This window comes from Elaeis guineensis, chromosome 6, assembly GCF_000442705.2.
Source record: "Elaeis guineensis isolate ETL-2024a chromosome 6, EG11, whole genome shotgun sequence".
Classification (NCBI taxonomy): domain Eukaryota; kingdom Viridiplantae; phylum Streptophyta; class Magnoliopsida; order Arecales; family Arecaceae; genus Elaeis; species Elaeis guineensis.
Window position 1 is genome coordinate 130,784,137 of NC_025998.2, and position 25,759 is coordinate 130,809,895.

The 25,759-nt window shown below is 37.5% G+C and overlaps 1 protein-coding gene and 1 pseudogene across 1 annotated transcript; one reads left to right on the forward strand and one right to left on the reverse strand.

Annotated features, from left to right (window-relative positions):
* LOC105046500 (uncharacterized) overlaps nucleotides 1–17,736 on the reverse strand; it is a 73,709-nt pseudogene extending 55,973 nt beyond the window's left edge.
* Nucleotides 17,737–18,880: 1,144 nt separating this feature from the next.
* Nucleotides 18,881–24,832, forward strand: LOC105046499 (O-fucosyltransferase 36). Its single transcript, XM_010925088.3, has 3 exons — nucleotides 18,881–20,330; nucleotides 24,001–24,250; nucleotides 24,391–24,832. The coding sequence occupies exons 1-3, from the start codon at nucleotides 19,018–19,020 to the stop codon at nucleotides 24,565–24,567; spliced, it is 1,740 nt and encodes a 579-aa protein (XP_010923390.1). The 5' UTR covers nucleotides 18,881–19,017; the 3' UTR covers nucleotides 24,568–24,832.
* Nucleotides 24,833–25,759: the final 927 nt, after the last annotated feature.

Genomic DNA, 25,759 nt, shown 5'->3' on the forward strand with positions numbered 1-25,759 from the left:
ATAGAGAGACAAAATCCATAAAAAGAGATAAAAGATCTAGAGAGAGAAAATAGAAAAAAAATTAGAGAGAGAAATTGGAGAGAGGAAAGAGGGAAAATTCTCTCTTTTTTTTATTTTTCTTTCTTTTCCTTTTTTTTTTCTTTTTCTTTTCCTTTTCTTTTTCTTTTTCCTTCTTTTTTCTTTTCTTTTCTTCCCATGGTCTTCCTGGTCGAAATAGGGGACCGACAAGTTCCCTCCCTTTGATCGATCGTTCGAGCCGCAGCCAGCACGGCGAAAGCCGGTGACAGGGAGCAACCCTCTCGAGTTCGAAGAGGCCAAGGCTAGCGGTCGACAGTAATCACCGACATCGAAAAATCAAAGAAAGAAGAGACCAAACAGGGGGTCCCTTCTCCGACGAAATCCGACGACACCCGTCACCGGCAGTTGTGCATAGAGGCATGAAAAAAAGAGAGAGGAGAGAGGAAGAGGAAGAAGGGCTTATCTCAGCCTCCGATGACCCCACCGGCAAGAAATCACGACGAGCACGAATCGAGGGACCGCAGCTTCAATCGGGGAAATCGGAGAGGAAACACCGGCGATCGTCGGTGATTGCTATGTCCTCTCACAAAGGAGAAGAGGGGGGTTCTTATAGGGCTCATCCTAGGATCCTTCAATGGCTCTAGGACTCCAATTTTCAATCGGAACCGAAAAAGGAGAAGACTCCGATCGGGAGTCTTCTTCCCTTTTTTTTTTTTTTCTGGGTGGGCTTAATAGGCTTTAGGCCCAAACAGGACGGGTTATCACATTCTACCCTCCTTAAAAAAAATTTCGTCCTCAAAATTTAACATACCTTCATTTTCAAATAAGTGTGGATATCTCATTTTCATATCATCTTCAAGCTCCCAAGTAGCTTCTCTCTCCTTATGATTACTCCAATGAATCTTCACATATGGAATGATGCATCATCTTAGCACTTGCTCTTTTCGATCAATAATTCGGAGGAAAAATTCTTCATAAGTTAAGTCTTCATGAACTTGCAATGGCTCATACTTTACCACATTATTTGGATCATGTATAAATTTTCTAAGTGGTGAAACATGAAGACATTTTGCACTTTAGATAAATCCGATGATAAAGGGAGTTCGTAAGCAACATCTCCTACTCGGCTCAAAATTTTAAAAGGTCCAATATATTACGGACTCAGCTTGCCATGTCTCCCAAACCTCATGACACTTTTTGTAGGTAATACTTTTAGAAAAATATGATCACCGACCTGAAATTTTAATTCTTTTCTTTTTCTATCTGCCCAACTCTTTGTCTATCTTGTGCTGCCTTGAGTCTTTCCTTGATCAGATAGATTTTGTCTCTAGCATCTTTTTATTATCAGTAAAATCTTTCCTTATTTACAACTAACGTATTTCATAATATCTTTTGATTTAAAGGATTAATATTTCTAATCAATTCAGACCATCACGCTTTTGCTGTGCACTCTAATCTCAACTTATCAAATTATCTAAGTCTATCAAAAATAAAAATATCTTTGTATATTAAATCAATCAAAGATAGATTCAACTTTCAGATTTCATATAAAATTTAGAGTAAAATTTAAGATTTTCTTATCATTACTATCTCTTAGGCATAGCACATCAAAATTAAATCTTCATCCACATTCTATGTTTGAACTTATTACATAAGCTTCACCACTCTTCAAGAATTCAATATGTCTAGAATTAATTTGAGTTAACCTTCGATTTACCTTACAATCATTTAGACAACTTCCAAACCAACCTTTCTTTGTAAAAAAAAATTAACATCAAAATCAGTAAAGTTATCATGTCCTTTATCCATATAGGTTTAGCATTCCAATGTCATCGAATATACCCAACATAACATATCAATACCTCCCACTTCATTCTAGGGTCAAAACTTCTCGTATTCAGGTCAACCCTGCTAATTGAAATCTAAGATATAACTCGTCAATTCTATTATAGACATCATATGCCACTTATGCATAAATTTCATCATAATATCTATTGATTCGAAATCAAATTATTGAATCTTTTCTTTTATATCTATCATATTCCTCATGATCTTGGCCTCAAGTTTAAATATTACTAAAGTCACAATCTCTAATAATGATAACCTTAAGCTCAAATACCACTTAAGTAGTATTCTCTGATGATCATAACCTAAACTTTATATCATTCTATCACGTCCTTAATGATCATAATCTTAAGCTCTGATATTATCCATTATACTCCACTCTGTCACATCCTATTGATCATACATAAAGTTTTGATATCACTTCATAATCTCAGTGATCTTAAACTAAGGTCTGTTATTATTCTATCATATCCTAATCACTTATATCATAATCTCAATTGATCATAACCTAAGCTCTGATACTATAAAATATCATGCTCCAAATTCGGGACATAACACGGCCATGCTATCGAGGGATGAGCCTCCGATAACACGAAGCCAATCCATCATAATCATCTAAAATTCATCAAATAAAAATATTCAATTCCATTATTCATCAAATAATTGAACCAACATTGGTTCAGAGCATCTAAATCTAAAAGCAAGTACCAACCCGAATCTCAACATTCATAAATAACTACGAATCTGTGATCATAAAATAATCTAAACTTCCGCTACCAAATTTTCAAGTTGCTATGCAGATCTTCAAGTTTAAATCCTTCATCGATCTTAACTTTTTTTCTCTGTAAAAGAAAAAAAATAAAAAGAATATGAGCTACACTAGTCCAGTAAGTAGAACTTGCACTTCTTTATCGGATCAAGCATAAGATTTTCATGATAATGCAACATTTAGAAAATAACAGATAATACAAAATAAAGTATTTCATATAGCATATAATAAAACGAGTCATAAACCAATCATGTATGCATAAAATCATATATATTTCACAATCATGAATCATAAATCATTCTTATCATGTATTCATGTCAAGTTTCGAAACATTGCTCCCAGATATTTGTGCTAAGGTCACTATTATACCCGTGAAAGGGCCATATTTCTTAATCGACAGAGTTCTTCATTCATGTGCCAACTTTACACTTGCTGGCAGGGCCATGTTTCGTGTGGATGCTAGCTCTGGAATTCGACCTTCCCGAAGGAATTCGTTTATAGCTATCTGAGAGCCTTTGAAATCCTTATATTTTTTTTCTTAAAATATATATATATATAGATGAAAAATAATAAAATTCATGCTTCATAATCATGCTATTTTCATAAGACATATTCATGAAATCAATGCTCATAATAAAACATACTTTTCATATCATATATGCTAATCCTTATTTTATGAAAAATATGATTTCATCAATAGAATTTTTTGCATAAAAATATGATTATTTAAAAATAAATAAGAAGCATAAGATTCATTACCTCATTCATCTTAGATCTTCAGACTTCGTCAGAAGAATCAGCTAATCCTATTTAAAATATCAAATTATCATCAATTTCTATTCCATGAATATAATAAGATTAAATCATAAGGAAAGAGGACTGCTGTCCGGATGTGTCGGACCATCCAGATACCAAGGCAATTCAGGATCTCTGATCTGAGGGTCAGATTTAAGTAACTTGATCAAGAAATTGTGAAGCACAGATTAGATCAAGATCAATCAATAGAGTTCATTAATAATAAATTTGGAAGATACTTGATATGATCAAATGAGGTTGACATACAACACAGATATCAAAGTAACTTCGGATCATCTTGTTAGAGTCAATATGAGCCCTTAAAAGATGAAGGCATGACTCGATACAGGATTCACAGACCTTTTTAGAGAGAGAAAGTCGATCATGAGAGAGAAAGTAGAGAGAGAAAGTGGAGAGAGAATCTTCGTATCCTTCAAAAGTGACAATCATGATTGAGATCATTAGAGGTCATATCAGGATGACTTAATATGGATAAACTATGATCGATTTATCAATTTTGAATAAGGATCGGATCGGGATCCAATCTACTATACGAATTTTGGAGCAATCTCATGTCATCATATTTTCATCTCAAATTTATCCTAGGATCTGTGATGCAATCAGAGAGAGAGAATGATCCTAGAGAGATAAAATCCATAAAAAGAGATAAAAGATCTAGAGAGAGAAAATAGAGAGAGAATTTAGAAAGAGAAACTGGAGAGAGAAGGTAAAGAGAAGAGAGAGGAAAGAGAGAGAAAATTCTCTCTTTTCTTTTTTTATTTTTCTTTTTTTCCTTTTTTTTCTTTTTCTTTTCCTTTTCTTTTTCTTTTCCTTCTTTTTTCTTTCTTTTCTTCCCGTGGTCTTTCCTGGCCGAAACAGGGGACCGACGGTCCCCTCCCTTTGACCGATCGTTCGAGCTGCAGCCAGCACGATGAAGGCCGATGGCAGGGGGCAACCCTCTCGAGTTCGGAGAGGCCAAGGCCGGCGGTCGGCAGTGATCGCCGGCGTCGGAAAATCAAAGAGAAGAAGAGACCAAACAGGGGTCCCTTCTCTAACGAAATCCGTGACACCTGTCGCCGACAGTTGTACACAGAGGCACGAAAAAAAGGAGAGAGGAGAGAGGAAGAGAAGAAGGGCTTATCTCAGCCTCCGATGACCCCACCGACAGAAATCGCGGCAAGCACGAATCGAGGGGCTACGGCTTCAACCGGGAAAATCGAGAGGAAACACCGGCAATCGTCGGTGATTGCTATGTCCTCTCACAGAGGAGAGGAGGGGGGTTCTTATAGGGCTCATCCTAGGGTCCTTCAATGGCCCTAGGACTCCGATTTTTAATCGGAATCGGGGAAGGAGAAGACTCCGATCGAGAGTCTTCTTCCCTTTTTTTTTTTTTTTAGGGTGGGCTTAATGAGCTTTAGGCCCAACAGCTGGGTTATCACACTTACCAAATTCCTCATTAGTCCCATTTACACTAGAACATGTATTTTCGTTTGGCCAATACCCTTCCCTCTTCAAAAGATAACCCTGCTTCTATGCCTAATGCATTCCAAGCTGAAGATCAAGCACTGATTAAGGTGTGGCAAAAAAGTATCAAAGAGCCAATTTGGTTTTATACCAGGAAGGTTGACTATGGAAGCTATTTTTCTCCTTCAAAAGTTAATGGAGAAATATAGAAAAAAGAAATGAGATCTTCAAATAATTTTTATTGGTTTTGGGAAAGTATATGATAGTCTCTATAGAAGTTTAATGGTGAGTGTTAGAAATAATAAAGAGTTTCATAGATATATTAATAAGATTAAGGACATGTATGGGGGAGTAGTTTCTACTATAAGAACTGTTAGTGTTAATACTTGCAAGTTTCCAACAATAGATTTACACAAATTGGATCTAAGTTCTTGCCTTTTTGTGCTAGTTATGGATGGGACTACGATACATAATCATGGCAATATTCCTTGGAGCATGTTACTTGCATATGATATAGTTTTTATGGATGAAACTAATTTCATACCTAAATAGAGCTCCAGATCATCTAATCCAAGCAAAAAAAAAAAAGTAGCATACATACATGCATGCTCGTCCCCAAATTTTATTATTTGACTTTTTTATCAATATTTTAATCCAAAAATATTAATAATTTATAGAAAATAAAAAATCATCAAAAAAAAAAGAATTTTCATGCCGTAGGGTTCTTTCCATCCTACAGCATATCTGAAATTCAAACAAAATAAGAAAAAATTAGCATAGTTTCCCTTAATTTTCTCCTATTTGCCAATTTTTTTAGTCATTCTAAAAAAAGGAGAGGGGGGAGGAAGAAGGGCCTCACCAAATTTGATGGCCCTCTTTTCACTACCACCGGCTTCTTCTCCCTGCCAAGACCCTCATGGACTCCTACACCTAAGGACCGCAAAATCGGAACTGGACACCGTGCCAGTCGGCTAGCAGTACGGTTCCGTACCGGGCCGAACCGACAAGGTAGAGAAGGGGAGAGGGGGAAGAAAGAGAGGAAGAGAAAGAGAGGGAGGGAGAGAAGGAAAGGGAGAAAAAAAGAGGACCTCCAGTGGCCCTCCGAGCTCTTACTGAGCTCGATAAGGATGGAGAGAGGGAAGGACTAAAGGAGAGAAAGAGAATCCTTATCTAGTGTTCAGAGGCCATCGGAGGTCTTCGGATAGACGGCGACGCCGTCGTGACATCTCCAACGACCGTCGAGTGAGTGGCGAGGGCGGCCGAGACCGAGGAGCCGGGGAGGGCTTCACTGTGGATTAGGAGTTCGTCCCTATTCCATGTTTTTTTTTCGATTATATCACAAACCCCTATTCTGCAGTGGAGGGCGAAGGCCATCCTCAACTTCTTTGGTCTCGACCGCCCTCGCCACTTGCTTGCTAGCCGTCAGAGATGTCATGACAGTGTTGCTGTCCTTCAGAGTCCTTCGGCGACCACTGTACATCCGATAAGGAGGACCTCTCCCTCTCTCTCCTTCAGTCCTTTCCTCCTTTCACCCTTATCGAGCTCGGTAAGAGCTCAGATGGCCTCTAGTGGCCACCGGAGGCCCTCTCTTCCTCTTCTCTCCTTCTCCCCCCTCTCCCTCGCTCTCTCTCTCTCCCTCTCTTTCTTCTCCCTCCAATCGAGACGGCCATCATGCCATTTTCTATGCTAAAACTGGATCGATTTTCCGCCAGTATGGTTTGGCACGGTTTGAACCGTTCGGTTTGGGACAGTTCGGAAAACCTTGCCTACATCCTTTTTTCTCTCTTTCTTTTCTCTCTCTCTCCTCCCTCTCCTCATGGTTAAGGTAAATGGAGAAGTCTCTCCTCCCAAAGGATGGATAAAAGTGGGGAAAGGCACTGGACATGTCCTCCTTATCCCAACATTTTATTCTTTTTAAAAAAACTATGCCCTTTTTAGGATGCCCTATGAACTGGTCTCAATACCACATGATACTAACCAGTTTTGACTGAGACAACCAATCCGACTCGTACCAACTGAACCAGCATTTATACTAATTCACATACCAAAAAGGATTCTCCATTTTGGCCAATTTCAGTGATGGTGGTGTGGCATCTTGGTGTCATTTTATGGCCAAGTTTACCAACTCAATCTGGCAGTATTAACTATTCTATGATATTGACATCCTTCAAGCTTTCTTATTTCATGGTATATCAGTACTCTTTCTTTCATTGGTTTAGCATTATAGCTTCATGTGGGTTGTAGTGCAAGCTGGCCTAACAGTTTCACAGATCAATTAGCCATTACAGATTTCTATCTTCCTCAAGCTTGTTATTGTTTTTCAGCTCAACAGTCAAGGCCATAGCTAAAACCTACATAGAGATAATTGCCTTTGCCAACCTTTTTCACATCCTACCTTTGCTGCGAGTTATGTTTAACTTGCTAACAATTTGATGTTATATTAGTGCACCAAGCACATCTTTATTGAATGTTGACATAAATCTTGTTCCACACTACTTTTATAATATACTATTCCCAACTCAACTTGCCAGCTTCTTGAGATAAAATCACACAACTCAGAAACTTACCTTTGTCTCTATCCTGCTAAGAAGTTACAAAGGAAACCATTTACAACAAAGGGCAACTTCTGAACTCTTACAATGACAGCATAGGATGAATAAGATATTGCTTCCCCAGTACATTTAGAATTTGCGATCAGAAAATGTTATCAATAATTTGAAATAGCAGCAATATAATAGTTTTAGATGACAGATATTTTTTATGAAGTTCGAACAGTTTTTTGTTTGGTGGCTTCATATGTCATGAGGATAAGATCATGCATGGAAGACATGCTGAAGCTGAATTGAGTTGATTAAAACATCACAGAGACTTCATGCCACCTATTACTAAGACAAAGCATATGCAATTTGGTGGAGCCATTTATCAAGCATGATTTTAACAGATATACATTTGAATTTTGTTCTCATATCAGATAATTAATCATTACTTTCAATCGAACTCCAAACAGTTTTTAGAACAAGCAGATATGAGCATCCAAGAAATCTTATTTCACTCACCTTAATTGGTTAAAAGTCATAAAAGAAGAATACCCCAGGAGGAGGCTTGGGATAAACATTGCCATCTTTGAAGTGCTCTGTTACTGAAAACTGCGAGTACAACAAAAGCAAATTTCAGGTGCCAGACTGTATCAAGTCACCGGACAAGAGTTGCAGATGAAAGCCAACTTCACCTGGTTTGAGTGAATTTTGCATCCCCTTATGTTGGTGTAAATGTGGGAACAACCTGAGAAATACCGAACACATTCCCTTAACAATGCTTGTGTAATCATATAGGATGTCAAAAGAAAGAGTTAAGGAGTATATAGCATATAGGTATAAAAAAATGAAAACCAAACATTTCACAAATTAATAATATATTAAATACTTGGGTGTCCAGAAAGGATGATTACGACAAAGCTTGTACACAATAATCTACTCAGAAGTCTTCATGACAAAAACACAGAGTTGCATGTACTCTGACGAAATATTGGTACATCCCAGATGAGGCTTGCTGTGTCCACTGTGTACTGAAATTTTTATCAAGACCAAATAAGCATTAAAAAGATGTGATCCCAAAATGTCATATCAAAGATAAGAATGAATGATTACTTTTACTAGTCAAATTAGCTGAATTATAAGAGGTACACCTTGCAACTTACACATCAAGTGGATTTTTAACACCTGGAAACTCTTTTCCGAAGGATAGCTTATTTATTTTGTGGCTTATCTGGTGTTTTTAGTGGAAGGATGTCAGTAAAGATGCTCCGTTTGATAAATGAGCTAGACTGTAATATAAATACATCCAAATACAATGCAACAAAAAGTAAATTTATGCTACTCACGTCATAGCTTTCTGTTTGTAAGGCCCATAGGTCATGCACATGAATGTTGGATTTGTGGAACTTTTTCCAGGAACGAAGTGAAACTTTCCAGCTACTTTATTGACATCCAAGAACCCATGAATGTTGCATCCTTCCCCATCTTCTTCCTTTATCTTTCAGATGAAGCCTTCTCTTGTGCACTGAAATGGCATTTAAGATCACCACTAAATCAAGACAAAGTCAAGATTTGAAAGGCATAAAAAATTACTTGCGAGACATAAAAAACTAATGATTTAGAATTATGCCTTCAGAATGCAACAAGAAGAAGAGGAGAACTGAGCATAAAACAAGTATCATGGTGCAAAGTATCTGACCAGAAACTGAAGCCCTTATGGAAGAGCATAACCTACAGCATTAGAGCATATAGATAATGAATAATTCCCCTTAAAATTCATAAACAAAAGCTACTGAAGATAATTGCCTCATATTTTGTGCTTATTTTGCGCTCTTGTAATTTACTTTGTACAGGAAGAATCAAGTGGATCATACTTAATTAATGGTATCATCATTTATAAGAAGACAGCATCCATTTGTCACGAGCATCAAAAGTAGAGAAGGATCGGGGTTATAAGGTCACACAGCATGCCATAACTAGCAGTGCATGTAAAGTGCATTTGAGACTAAAGTCTATACTAGGTTTTTATTCCATTACAGCCACTAACTCAAGTACGTTATCATTTTGAAACTTTTGAAATTTTCAGCATCTATGGACCCAAATAACTTGCTTCATTTTACTCCAAACTATAGTTTGTCTGCCAAATTCAGAAATTATGACTTAAAAATTATGAGCTACCTCAACTTCAGGTCAGAATCATGGAGGAAAAAATCTTATTACAATAATTTGATAACTATAATTGGATTTGATCTTTATTCATCCAATTCTCATTGAAGGTGAAATAAAAATATAATTGTAAAAATGTCAAACGAACCTAAAATAGAACGGAATTGTTTCTAATGATGTTCAAATTATGTGAAATGTCTAGGGTGCAGAAGTACCACAGTCATATGCATGAGTAACAACATTTATCAAAACTATGATCCAAATTGATGGATATTCTTCTATAGAGAGCAGGGTCAAACCAACCAACCACAATACTGCCCTATGTCTTGTATTCCTTGCTGCACTTATTTACAATGTATACATTTTGCATTTTATGCAAAGAGTTGCAGATTATGTCATCACTAGGAAAATGCTAGTAATATCTTTTCAGTAATTGTAGAACAGAGCACAACAAGACAATGATAAAGAAAACCAATCTATATTTTGGGTTGTCCTTGATAGATGTATTGTTGTAGTGGAGCTGCCGACCACTTCCTAATTATGATCAACAGTCTAAATCAAGATCCACAGAACCAGTACCGGGACCCATACTGGTCAGCAGTCGGTTTGGCTCGGTACAGGGTTAATTGGATGGTTAGGTCTGATTCAAAAGACCAAATTAAATCAATTTTTTTCAATTTTTATCTTGGTACATATTGGTACACTTTGGTTTGATATGATACGAGGGCGGTATGCCTCGATACAGGGTGGTACATTTTGATATGACCAGTTTGAGAGTGGTTTCAAAAAATAGGGCTGAACTGACCTGGCTCCGCACCGGTTCGGTATAGGGTGAACCAGGTGGTTTGGTCTAGTTCTACAAACCATGGTTTAAAGCAGCAAGTTTGCATCACTTTCTTGCAAGATTTTCCATCTCGATACTTGACCCCGTACCAATACCATCTTATTATTGTATTGGTATACTTGGTACAGTGATCGGTTTGGCATACTGACACTTAACATGCCCCCATACCACATATCGGTTCGGTACCAGTATAGTACGGTACGGTAGGTATGCATTAGTACTGATAGGTACGGTAAATCATGCTTTCCTATCTAATGTTTATTTATAATCACATTCAACCATTTAATCATTCGGTTAACAATATCTATGAAGCAGCTGTCACTTGGACCAAACCCAAAGCCAGTCCTAAACTGTGTTTAAAAAAAAAAAATTACATGCTTGAAAATCAACATAAGTCCAATGCAAGACAAGCTTAAGATGGGCAATATCATTATGTAGACCTGGTCGATCGGATCTGGATTCATTAGGGCCCATCCTTTCTTCTGATATGCTTCATGAACTTCTTCGCATGAGTTACAGCAATCGTCATCTGACTGCATCAAAACAAGCAAGCTGTCATATTTGAAGTTGAGAGAAGCCTCAAAAGTCTTTGATTTAGTTCTAACGAAAAATAAAAGCAGAATAGCCCAAGAAAAAAAAAATCAATGCAACCAAGAATCAGCATTAATGGTACACTTTGGTGCAGCTAAGATACCATACCACTTCTGCACCATAGCAAGAACCACAATAAGTCTCATCATGCTTAAGCCTTCCTCCATGCCTTTGTAAAGGCCTCTCGATCTGTATGAAAGAAAGAAGCATAAGAATGTTTAAATATGAAAGAGGTAAAGAATAATATATTCCAGAGACAATTAGCATAGAAGTCTGTAACAAAGAAAAAAATATAGATTTTGTAATGAACACCAAATTTACATTCATGAATTGATATGAGCTATCAAAATAGAAACATTCAATCGACTGTTTTCACATTAAAGCCATTGAGAGTCCACTACAAGCCATACTATTCAGAACTTAAAGAACAAGAGCACCTCCAAAGTTTAGAAACTCAAGCTTCTCACCTGCAACTAAAATTGGCCAGGATTGACTGAAAACTATCTGAAACTACCAGACTTGAAAACTATGGTCAATCTTGGAAAATTAGCTGGTAAAAATTATTTCAATCCAAGCTAGAAACTTCATTAATCCCATATTTATCAAGTGATTTACACTTCCAATGCACTCTTCAACACATATCTTTTGTTGATATTATATCATATCAAGACAGTTAAACTTATACCACATTACACATGTTCTGATGATATTATACACACTCAAGAGTCAAGACAGTTAACCAAATGCAATATTACGTATTGTTTTGTCATTTTGGTATCCATGAATAATCCATTGTGCTGTATGATACAACCAGACAACCACCAAGCTCACAGGTATGACAAAAAAAACACCTATAAGTTGGATTCTAATATTTCATATTTTTTAATACTACTTGCAATATAAGCATTTCCTAAGCATTCAAGCTTCCTATATATCTTGTGATCATCAACCCACTTATGCTTCAGGAGACCTAGTGCAAAAAGGGTCATAATGGCAACTTATCCAAACTAACTATTTAGTCCTACCATTCTCATGCCAGATATACTGTAAAGCTGTCAATGAAGTGCTGAACCACCTTGGATTGGGTTTAAGCAGACAATTTTTTCTGGATTTATATAGAACAAAGCTTGACAAAACAAGCAAATAGCCAAACCAGTAAACTAAGGGAGACAACAAGATCTTTTGCTGACCTTGCAAAACAGTTTTCACTGTCGTGTACAAGACTCCTTGCTTGAACGTGAAAAGATTAATGACTGAGGTTTGTGAAAAAAGAGAATTCTTGTTCACCAAGGACAACTGTTTTTTTTCTTTATTTATAAAGTATACAGCAGAGTGTGCATTTTTTGATCCCTGGTCTCTTATAATATGACCCCTGCCTCTAAGAATCATGCCATTGAAACCTGACACAAACCCTAAAAAACTGTACCATGTGCAGATTTTTATAGGAACCAGCAACATCATGATAAAATGGAACATGATTGCTCTCAATCTTTTCTTAGGAAAAGAACACCAAAAACACTAAATGATGAAAGAAAATGAGTTTACCAAACATAAATCAAATTCATGGTTATCATCTTAAGTAGATACAAGAATGGAAACAAATTGAAAGCATTTTATTTGGGCCAAGAAGTCTTGCCAATGCTCATGCTAAAAGAACCTCCCCAACATATATATGTGTGTCTGTATGTAGTTGTGGAGGACTACAACTATTTGGCATTGTTAAAAATGGCAACTATTTGTAATAACTTGAGCAAAAGTTCTTTACTGATAGGAGTTATGTATAGCTATTCAGGAATGAAGCAAGACCCTAACTACAATGATGGATGGATAAACAGATGAGAAGTTTATATGACCACAAGAAATGACTAGAAAATCTGGAGAAAAAGTCTTAGATAGGAAAATAGATATACCTACAACTACAGTTCATGCAATGGGATTACATATAGCTGCAAACATAAGTAATGGAAGCATTTTTAAACAATCAAGGTGCAGGGTTGCTTATAGCTATAGATAAGGCTAACTTTAGCCTTAAAAACAATGATCATAGAATTAATTAAATCAGAAATGATTTTGGATAATTTGTGGTACTAATGACTAGATGTTCAAGACCTTGCAGGATCAAAGAGGTGAAAGGTGCGGCACCCGACTTAGAAGATTCCCACAATTAAGCTAATGACACAAAATTAAAAAGGCTTAACACCATCAGGTACCTCCACACTAAAAATAATGCCAACTTACATTTGTGCTCCAAAGCAACAGGTTTAAACCACAATAGCATCTAATACCTCTAGATAGCTCTCTATTTACATTAATCTGCCACTAATATTATGGTTAAAAACAATTAAGGATTCACAGTACACCCAGAACCATACAATGCAAATAGACAAAAAGCTGTGATGTATGTGCAAAACCACTTGAAGCTCAGAGCACTCTAAAATATTCTCAACCTTCCTCTATATTTATAAGAAATTCCATGTCATTTTATGGGCTGATATCAATAAACATCTTGGTAAAAATTTTCAGAAAAGGTTAAAGTTAGACCAGTTTGCAAGTCAATTACTTACAATCAGTTTTAGATGATTCCAATCAACTTCAATGATCAATGATCTAAGAATTTTACTTGCAAACATACCGTGATTGTTGTCATTCCAAACCAAATAATTTTACAGGACTAGAAAATTTAATAGTCTATGACAGAGAAAATCCTATTTCAACATGCTGCCTTCAATCAGCCTATCAAGATATGGCACTCTTGTTAGAAACAATTTGTTTAAAAAGAATCAAAATCATGGTTATAGAGTCTCACCAATTAAAGAGAAAGTGATAGAGAACCAATTGTGATGCATAATCACATACAACAAAGAGCTGTGGCAAGGTGTGATGGTTTTGGCTACAATTAGAGATAAAAAATCATGATGCATATCTAATTTCTCTTAAGAACTCAATATGCTAAATTTCAATGTCCTTGTATGCTTCTGTACAATGCACTGGAGCAAGCATAGACAATGTTCGCTAATGTCGAAGTTTTGTGATAGTGAAAGTTGAACATCAGATCTCAATAGAACTATCAGTAAGACATTTACAAATCACTCCAAGAATCTGCAAATTCAAGTGAACCATTTATTTCTCATGATAAAGCCAATCTAGCAAACAAGAACAACAACTAACAAAGTTTGTTTGTAACCTGCAAAGATTGTCAAGCACAAAAGTGTAATAATTTTCCTGTAGAAAAAACTTCCAAAGATTTAAATACTATATTACTGACAAAAAAGATGGACATAACACATAAATGTTCAGAAATATTAGTTGCAACCAATATTGATTTTCAAAGTACCAAGTTACCAACCTTGGTTGCACCAATACCATCGTGTCTTCACTCAATAACATTGCCAGAATGATCTAATCTTTTCTTTATAATGTCATGCCTCTGCAAGTAAACAGACATTATGGTGTAGTATGTGTTTGAGATTATGATATAAAATGTGTTCTAAAACATAACTCATAGTAATGTAATTCGACAGGATCACCAAGTCAATTGAAGATAATGAGAAGAACAGGTGCAAAATGTCTAGAAAAAAAGGGAGGTGTATGAACATACTATATCATAGTGCTGCTCCCCACTTATATCCATGGTATCAACATTGACAAGCAAACAACTAAGGGATGGAAAAGTGATATCAAACTGCAAAACAGAATGTTATTATTCAGTTTCTATTGACAAAATTGGTTAAGGTGTCCCATGTGTTCCATAGATGCAATTTGAAATGTCAGCCATAAGAAAACATCTAACATCCCTATTTAATATCTCTACGTTAGCTACTCAAAGATGTTGATTCAAAACAGGCACATCAGACATATCACCCACTAAGTTATTGGAACCACCATAAAACATAACCGTGTTATTCCAATTATCAAATGGTAAATATGAAACATTTTCTCAGTGGTCAGTATATCTGCAGTAGAGACATACAATGGAAAAAGTTAGATAGTTTAGAATAATTTCAAACTCTTTACAAAGGGTAGCAGGTTAAAATTTTGTAGAAAGACAAGCATTTCTCAGATTTCTTGAAACATGAAATACGTTTATTAACACAAATTAAATGCACCAAGCAAGCAATTTGTGTACACAATAAATCTTACAAAATAACTGATCGAATGAAGGCTAAATACTGACACTGATTTGTAGTCTTTCCCTTCTTGAAGTATCTACTATCAGCTTAGTCTCAGTTTCTGAATAAAAAAATAGTCCTGCAGCAAAAAAAAAGAAAAAAGGATAAGATAATAATGCTTCAGACATGCTAAAGATCTACAGACACTTCAGTGCAAATGATTCTGCTTAGAAAGACATGCAATGAAAACTACAGAAACATATGTTTGTGTGACAAATGCAGATCACGGTCACAGATCACTAAATTACAACTCAAAAGGTACCTGACAAGGATTAGCTTCCACAGGAGAGCTTAGATGAAACTAATCTGTTTGAATTATTAATCAATTATGTGCCGTCAAATCCATATTTTCATGAAGCAACAAGTCACTTTAAATGTAAAATGTGAAGTTCAATAACTTTAAAACAAACATAGGGCAGAGTCATAAACAGAGGATATTAAGCTATTCACCAAGTCAGAGGAAGAAGTTCATGTGGGGGCCAACATTTTAAATTCTATCACATTCTTCTCTATCTAGGCTCATCTCTTTCATGATAGCTAGGTCCTTCAAATAATATTCTTGTGTGTGTCCAAGTTGCTACCCAAGCTCGTTTCTTTTGATAGTCCTCCATGTATCTTCTTTTTAAGTGCATCTTGTTCCCCTCAAGTCTACTCTTCTTTAAAGATCAGGTACTTAACATAAGCTTGTTTCCCATATTTGAGCCATGTCTGACGCTTGTCATACTTGTGGCTGAAATTGCTGAGATAGCCAATAGATTTCCAATCATCTTACGGGGAACAAGTGGCAGCTCCCTCCCTAACTTCTCTTTCTGGGTCACTGAATCATAAGTTCATAACCTTCTGCTCCCTCTTTCTTATTCAGACCACATATACCTTGTTTCACATACTGCCAATCTCTCTCTCTCTCTCTCTCTCTCTCTCTCTCTCTCTCTCTCTCAATATTTAGCACTAAAGGATATTGAGCAGTAGGTCCTAAGTTCTAGTATCTCCAACATTTTTCAAAAGGAAAAAAAAAAAAAATCTTATGATGCTGGATGTTATTATGCTGGCATATTTCTAGCTCTCGTTTCTCAAGTTGGTTGAGCTTGGACTCAGTTAACCTGATTTCTGTATTATATAAATTCAAGACTTGTAATATATCAACCTGGAACAGGACTGTGAAAAGTGGAATCGCAAAATCCTCAACCCTAACCTTGTAAAATCTGAAATAACTTGATGCTTGCAAACCAAACCCGATATTTACCAATATTTATTTTCTGACAAGACCCAAACTTTGGTACACATCATGCAGCCCAAGTTGCCACCTAGAAGCAAAGTCTATTTAAACAAAATAATACAAGACGGAGGCAGTGAATTTAGGTCATGGCATTTAGGCCTGCTATACATGATCATGCACAGAAATTTATGAAAGAAAATAGAAAATTTTGTATCGAATATGATCTGCTAATTCATCGGTTACGATGCTTCATGCACATTTTAGCCTAGATCAATGAGCATTTCCGCTTCCACTGTTTGCTTTTAGGCCAAGTTATATATTGAGATATCTGTCTCTACATGTTTTGACCCCCAAACAGGAGAATCCTTCATAAAACTAAGTGTACCTAAGGTCCCACATCAAATTGATCCAATGGGTAGTACATTGTCAAGATGCAATGCTAATTGACCGATCCATTATGGTCCTACGATCAAACGGGATGTTGCAGAAATTTTGAGGTTGAACAAATAATAAGAATCGGCTCAAAATCTTAGCCTTGTTCAATCCATAATCACATGACGTATTCTTTCAGAAACTTTCTTATATTGATAACAATCTACGAACAAAAGCCAGTAAACTCAAAATTTCATTTTTATTTCACCACATGACCCCGTGAAGCATTTGTTTACACCTTTCTAAAAATAAATCATCACCTGAATCAAAGAAACAACCAGAATTTATATTTATATATTTTCTTAAAGAACTTACGGGCCTCGGAAATGAACAGGAGAAGCATAACAATGGAGGAGATGACGGTGATGAGGCCTCCCGAGAGCGTGCGGCTGTAGAAAGCCTTGTTGATCTTGGGATCGGCATCGAGATTCTTGAGCTTGTTGAGGATCTCCATCTCGAACGCCCTGGAACCAGAGCCCTAGAAGTCGGACCCACCGCCGGAGAAAATCTAGGGATATATCCGATCCCCATTCTGGTTGACATATGAATATTTACTTGAATCAAGAGCAAGCACTATGTGGATCTGAGAAACTTCTTGTGTGATTGAGTAGTAGACATATATTATTTTCTAATTTAAATTATATGATCTGTAAGTTGTCCAGACCTTTTCTTAAAAATAATTATTTAAGAGAAGTATAGGCTTGATTGGTTATATTATTGGTAACAAGTAATAGAAAATTTGCAGTACTCTGAGCTGTAGTTAAAGAAGGATTTGATCATAGTTACTCATTGGTCAACTCACTAGTCATCAATAATTAAATGAACAGCGATTATTGATGTTTGAAGTGTGATCCAACTAATGACTTTCCACCATGTTACTGGTACTTTTAAGAAAAGCAATGATGATGTAAATTAGATTAGCAAGTGATAGTACTTTCCTTTCTCCCCTATCTTTGGAAAAGGCAATCATTCTGGACACCAAACTAAAAGCCTAGTCAAGACAAAACTCAGATATTAATTAATAAATAATCCTAGGGAGCTTCTGGGTAATGTAAATTTTAATAGGTTTGATAAGCAAGGATGCACTTGCTTAAAAATGCTATGAAACAATATTTTCTTATTTAAAATTAAAAAAGTATCAAAATATTTTTTTTTACAGCTCATTAAAATCCTCCTGGTCTTATTATTAGATAAACAGCATACAAGCACGAGTACTATTTAGACAGTTAATACAAGAGAGAGGATTAGATGATGGATGATTTGTTATTGGATTCGGATTTTTATCCAATAAATAAGTGAAATGGAGTCATTCATATCTCCAGTCTCTTTAATCAGGACCGGTTTTGACATTTTTTAGACCTAGGACTAAATAAAAAAATGAAATTTTTTTTATTAAAAATTAACATACTTTAAATATTAATTATTATTGAAAAATTAATCTACGTGCAATAATTTTTTATAGATATATTCGTTAAACAGTGTATAAAATTCATCATTAATCTATTTAATTATTTTTTTTGTTATAATATTATAGAAATCATCCTTACATCCTATTGAAATATCAATACAAGTCTAGATCTGGAGTCTAGGACGGTCGCCCAATTTAATATGCCCCAGGATCGATCCTGTCCTTAACCTTGCCCTCAATACCGTTATCCTCCGGTAAACAAAGAAAACGAAAGAGAAAAGCCAAGCATGGCGTCATCTTGGCCTACGGTACAAACGTAGCATCGGCGGTAGCCGAGGGGTCATTTTCGTTCGATGGGATGGGGTTGTCTCAATTCCGCAAAAGAATGATTAAATCTTCTCTGGCAACTTAGACCGTTGGATTTTTTCCTGCACAGATCTCAAAGCAACCCGAATTCGTCATTCATCCACCTGCACAGATCTGGAAGCGAGCGTGGCGTGATCCAACGGTGGATTCGTGAGAAGGTAGGTAAATCCTTCTTTCGCGCGAACGATACAACCCTGTCCTGTATTTATACGCTCACGATCAGATTACTCAACCTCGTTGCTTCTTCCCGCTTCCTCTCACGCTTCTCTTCGGTTCCTTTGAAACCCTAACGAAAAATACCAACCTTGACGCCGGAGATCTCCGCCCCGAGATCTCCGTTCCCATGGCCTCAATCTGATACTCTCCAGTCGTCTCCTCCATCTCAGAAGAAACCCTAACAATGGAGAGGGATCGCTCCTCCGGCGACTCCTCCTCCGACGAGGAGGAGGAACGCGGGGCCCTCGTCCCCCAAAACGAGGTCAAACCCCGCTGCCGCTTTGCGGCTTTCGAGATCGGCGACCTCCCCGCCCGGATCCGCCGCGGTTTCTGGACCCGCAAGTGCTACCTCCTTGCCATCTGCCTCCCCCTCGTCATCATCCTCCTCTTCTTCTCTCTCGACCTCGGCAGCCTCTTCCGTGGCGTCTCCATCATACGGGCCGACTCCACCGGCGACCGGATGCGGGAGTCCGAGCTCCAGGCGATCTATCTCCTCAGAAACCAGCAATTAGGTCTTATGAGACTCTGGAATCGCACACTCTCCTTCGCACATTCCAGATCCGAGGTCTCACCTTCTCCTCCTTCAGCTCCATTCAACAGCTCCAACTCCACCACTTCAGATAGAGTCGTCGATCCGTCGCAGTCCTTGAATTCGGTCTCGTTCGAGGAGTTCAGATCGGCATTGCTAGAGCAGATCAAGTTGAATAAACGGATCCAAAATACTCTTCTTTCCAATCATCGGGTCGGAAACACTTCCTTAGCATCATCAGATGACAATGTGGACTTCGATCCATCGAATTCTGGAGTTGATGTGTGTAGGAAAGTGGAGAGACCAACGGAGAGAAGGACGATTGAGTGGAAGCCACGGAAAGATCGATACTTGTTTGCTATATGTTTGTCTGGCCAGATGTCCAACCATTTGATCTGTTTGGAGAAGCATATGTTCTTCGCCGCACTTCTGGGCCGCACCCTGATTTTTCCGAGCTCCAAACTTGATTACCAGTACGACCGGGTGTTGGACATCGACCACATTAATGAGTGCTTCGGTAGAAAGGTTGTGATCACATTCGAAGAATTCCATGAAATGAAGAAGAATAAGATGAGGATAGATAGGTTTGTATGCTATATTGCATCGCCCCCTTGTTACCTGGATGAGGAGCATATTAAGAGGTTGAAGAAGTTGGGGATTTCGTTGGGCAAGATTGAAGCTGCTTGGCCTAAGGACGCCAAGTTGAAGACACAAAAGAAGAGGGTCGTGGATGATATTGTGCCCAAATTCTCGTCTGACGATGAGGTTCTTGCTATTGGGGATATGTTCTACGCAGATGTGGAGGAAGAGTGGGTGATGCAGCCGGGGGGTCCTCTCGCTCACAAATGCAAGACAGTGATCCAACCGAGTCGGCTTATTATTCTTACAGCGCAACGCTTCGTGCAGACATTCTTGGGGAGCAACTATATAGCTCTGCATTTTCGTCGGCATGGATTCTTGAAATTCTGGTGAGTGTTTATTGAATGATGTAATGTACAGTGAGCATCTCTGGCATGTGATCTTTTTTTAAGGCATGACTGGTTTATATCTTTTGAGCTCATTTGTTTATATACAGTCAATTGTTTGTCACTTCCAATTCAGGTATTTGTCTTGTATTTTTTTTCTTCTGCTTTGGTCTATGAACCTCTTGCAAAGTTTGATGATATTCTCAATGATCATTCTGACTTTCTTCTGGTTTGACTTCTAGGAGATGAGAATAGACTTTAGGAAGTTATGAAGGAACATTAGATGAAAATCGCTTCTCATCTAAAATATCCTAATCCTTTAGCTGTTTTCATGTTCTAAATATTGGTGATATGTGGTCCAAATGCAAGCTGGATGAGTTATCATCTTACACAACTTCCTATTAGATTCATTAATTTACCCTTTGGCTTGGCTAAATTGAATGAAGGAATTGGGTTACCATGATTGAAATGATAGAGATACTTTGCACACTGGAGATTACTCTAGCTAGCTAGTAGAGTCTGATGCTCCCATAATTTGTGGATGGGACATAGGTTTGAATAATCTCTTACTTGAAAATCCTGAATAAAAGGTACCCTCTATACATTGATGTAATTGATGTGGTGGAATTTTGATTTAGATTAGGAAATTAAAATATATTGTTTAGTTTATGTATTGTTGGAGAGACTGTTTCCTTCCTACTCTTTTTCCACAATCTATTAAAAACATTTAAACCCTAACTGCAAAAATAAGAACATATGTTACCAAATTTATGTGACCTTCTGTTGCCACAGGGGAGGGGATCTTTTCTATTTCATTTTTGGCTTAATTCACCATCCATATTGCTTGGGTTAGATATGGCTAACTTTGACACTGAGAATGTTTGAACACCTCTTTTTTTTTTTTTTTTTGAATACATCTGTAAACAATTAAAACTCAAGAAAATTTAATGCATAAACACATGTAATAGTTATAGTTTCAATCCTGTTTGATACGTGGAGCCTTGGCACCTTTGGCTAGTATCCAACTCTGGAATGTGTATCCAAGCAATATAGTCAAAAACCTTAGATGGCAAACACAATCCTCTCAACTTGAGCTGATATGTCATGGTCAACTTGTAAGCTTGTCATATAGGCATGGGATGAGGAAAGTTATTTGGCTTCAGTTTTATGTAATTTGAGGAGAAATATTGCTGTCAGTTTGTTGTGATGCTGTGACTTATTAATGGAAATTCTAGCTATAAGCAATTATCTCTCTCTCTCTCTCTCTCTCTCTCATTCACACATCTTACTTGTATTTCACACATGTTATGCATGTGTCTATAAAGAAAATGGGGGGAGAGAGATGGGGTTTTAAGAGAGAGGGAGAGAGAGAGAGAGGGGAACATGGCAGAGTTCGGCTTCACATGCTTCTGAAATTACACTGTGTGTACCCACACTTATTTAAAACAAAGGCTTCATGTTTGGACTCCGGCTTCACATGCTCAACTCTAGGAGGATAGGTGATGCATGGTACTTATGGTTAAGCAGACTAGCATATAGAATCAGCACTACTTCATGTATGACCCATAACTTTTAGCTGGTTGATTTAGAATCTAGAATAGACTCTGGAAAAGGCAACAATCCCGGAATTCAAGCAGGGAAAAATGCTCATGGTCACTGCAAATGGCAGTTTGATTGCTAAATAATTACTTCTTTCTTTCTCAGGTTGGGAATTGACCAAAGCAGGAACCAGGGTTGCGCTGAAAGCAACAATCCTTGGTGTTCGGAGGGGGGGGGGGGGATCCCTCAAATTAGATGGCCCCTATCAGATTATTACGATTTGTAGTTAAGGTTAAATCAACTTTAGATGATTCCTTAATTTCTTATGACTACTATTATTGAGGAATTTCAATATTTCCTTACAATATTTTTAAGGAAAAGAGCATAACATGATGTGAACAAAGGTTATCTCTTATACATGATGTATGGGTTTGGGTCTATGTGCTTGTGAATTATTGATAAAAAAACTACTCTGTGGCAACCAAAATTTATTTATTGAGATTTAAGCCTTTCCATTTTTGTTTTTTTGAATGAAGTAGGTGTAGGACGAAGAGACAAGAAAGAAGGGGTGGATATAAGACTGGGTTATGTATGTAGTTTTTCAGGTTATTGCCATGCCCCTCATTGTCAATGGAGGATGTCTTGATAATGGTTTATCTTAAACCCTAAGCTTGAAGCGTGGCATATCAAAGAATCATGAAGTCATCAGTTCCTGCTATACTGAGGAATTCCATTTCATTGGTGTATCTTCTATTATGAGAGAAAAGAAAAGAAGAAAAAGGAATAAAGAAAAGATTCAGTACAATCTTTGCTTCTTAGAGCACTCTTATAATTGACAACTAAAAATCTCAATGTTCTCACCATATTATGTTCACATTTTATGCATATAGCGAGGTTTATTACTCATTTTCATTCGGTACAATCTTTTATTCAATTCCTGTTATGTGAATGTGTGATCCTTTGCATCCTTTTGGGCATTGGCTGATAACTACCGAACTCTGGCAATTGTCCAGTACTTGGTTGATTTCTGAAGCATGGCCCTCTTTTCCTATTTGTTATTTGTTGATTAAGTTGATGAATTTATATTCGGTGAGATATTTGTTATACATCTTGAGACTTATTTTTAGCATTTATTTGATGGACAGCAATATCTGGAAGTGTAATCCCATTACTAAATGTTGCACCAAGCTGTACGGTTTTTACCTTTTTTTATTAGTTAAAGCACAGTGCTTTTCTTCACTTCAACATGTTAATAAACATTATCCACTCACTATCATTATTGGCTTAGAAAACAATTCTACATTGTCTGCAATTAATTGGTGGACTGTTGCTAAATTTAATGTTAACTAAAGTTATTTGGAGTCAGAAGCAGCAGATGAGAAAATCTATTAGCTCTCAATCATATCTTTAGGTGTGCCCTGTTTGCTGTAAATTCTAACAAGCTGCTTATTTTAATCTGTTTTACATCCTGGCTCACTATTATAATTCCAATGCAGTATTAAAAGTTCACCTCTGCAATTTGCCAGTAAGAAATCCAGATTTCATTCTAGAGGCTGATTTATTGATATGATAACCTGCAGTAGAGTCATGGTCCTTTTCTAAGTGTTAGAAACCCATGTCGCTGCTTTTTTTGTCGATTTATTAGAGCACATTTTGATTACTGGAATAGTATTAATTTGAGGAAAATTGAGAGAACTGATGGCTGCAGTACAAGCCTGGGGATGGGATAACTGATATAGACTGATTAATAATAAGCCAAACATGCTAATCTTTCTCTTAAAAAACAACTGCAGATCTTACGATGCCTTGATTCTGATGGCACACAATAAAAGATTTTTATGGGGGTTTGTTAGTACTACTGGACTAGTGGATTCATTTTCATGGACCCCACTGACTTGTAGTAGTTACAGCTTTCTATGAGTCATGATTCCATGTCTGAGCATTAGAAATGTATGTAGAGGTTGCTTTCTTGATTTATATGAATGTTTTAATATGTTAGAGATTTCTGTTAATATTAGTCGGGAGAGAGAGAGAATTCATGGTGGCAACACAGTAGTCACAACATTGTGACTACTAATTTTGTTAAGATAAACTGGTGATCTTCTGACCATGTATATTTCATGTTCTCTTGCAGCAATTTGAAAAAAGAGAGTTGCTTTTATCCCATTCCCCAAGCTGCAGAATGCATACTACGAGTGGTAGAGAGAGCTAATGCCCCCGTGATTTATCTTTCTACGGATGCTGCTACGAGTGAAACAAATCTGCTACAGTCTATGGTTGCGTTTAATGATAAGCCAGTCCCTCTGGTCAAGAGGCCAGATCATGCTAGTGCCGAGAAATGGGATGCCTTGTTATATCGAAATCACATTGGTGGAGATAGTCAGGTGAAAGATTCTGCTTAAGAAAAACGATCCGATTATATATATAAAAACAAACCCACTACGGTTTTGCGCTCTATTTTTTCTCTCGTTGTTAGGCGGCCATCAACACAAGCATTCACTAAGCTGGTTTTAATTCCATGCAGGTAGAGGCCATGCTGGATAAAACAATTTGTGCATTGTCAAATGTTTTCATAGGAGCCTCAGGTTCAACTTTTACTGAGGATATCATTCGACTCCGGAGAGGCTGGGACTCTGCTTCGCAGTGTGATGAGTACCTTTGCCAGGGAGAGCTGCCTAATTACATAGCCGAGCTGCAGTGAGAGGAGAAGTTATGTGGCATGCATCACGCCATCACAAATATATCCTTTGTTCTTAGTGGTTGCCTGTATATTGATGTGTAAAGTATGTGTAAGAGTATTTTGATCCCAATGACCTCGATTCATTTAGCAGACTGCCAATTGAATGTTCTGTTACAGTAGTGTAATAGAAATATATGATTTCCTTCTATCAAAAGCCTTGCCATTTCAGGCAGTGGGCAACAACTATGCCACATCCTAGGGGTTGGAAGGTATCCATCTGTTTCTAGAGACTAAATACTGTGAACAGAAAAGTACTATGAAGCCTTTATCTTACTTAGACTTGCAGCTTCTGTTTATCTTTCTGAAAGATCAGGAACGGCCTTTGCTGGTTCATTCTGGGGGTCACAGCATTTTCCAGAGTCTGATAATATTGTCCAGTGAAGAGCCATCGCGGTGCTTCCACTTCCAAGCTCTTTTGCAGCAGGGAGGGGCCAATAGCTATTTTGCCTAGCCTCAGTGCACAAATATTTTGGGTTTCGGGCTGACGGAGGTCCGAAACTTTTAAAACATAGCCAAGCTCGGCCCAAAGCTTGATTGGGCTGACGTGGATGGGAATGGGAGGGGGGGGGGGGGGGGGGGGTCGGGGGGGGAGAGATAGAGACAGAAGAGAGGAGAGAGGAAAATGAAGAGAGATCAGGTGGCGGAGGGAGAGGGAGATCAGGTGTGACAGAGAGGAGTGGAGAGAGAGAAAGAGAGGGTGGGGGGGAGAGAGAGAAGAGGCGAGGGAGATTGGATGGGGGAGAGTGAGAGTATTTGAGGGAGGAGGGAATGAATTAATTAAAGCTTGGTTCTGGGCTTGTTCTCTTGGGCTCAGTTCTAGGCTTGGGCTTCGAGCCGGGCCAAGATTAATTAAAGCTGGCGTGCACTTCCTTCGAGCCCTATTTCCAAGCCCAAGTTGAATCATATAAGTTCGTTATGGATTGAAAGATATCATCCTATAACAGCTACCATTCTATCTTTTGATAGAATAAGCAGGGAAACCGCAGAGACCTGCGTGTACCTAAAATACTGCTCTTTTGATCTTCTTTTTGATAGAAGGCTCCTCCAATTAAAAAACATATTTTAGCATAGATCTATTTCAGCCACCTTGTTGCCAAATCTTTCCAGGTTCTTCACAATTCTACTTGATAGTGATCCAAGCATACATCTCTAA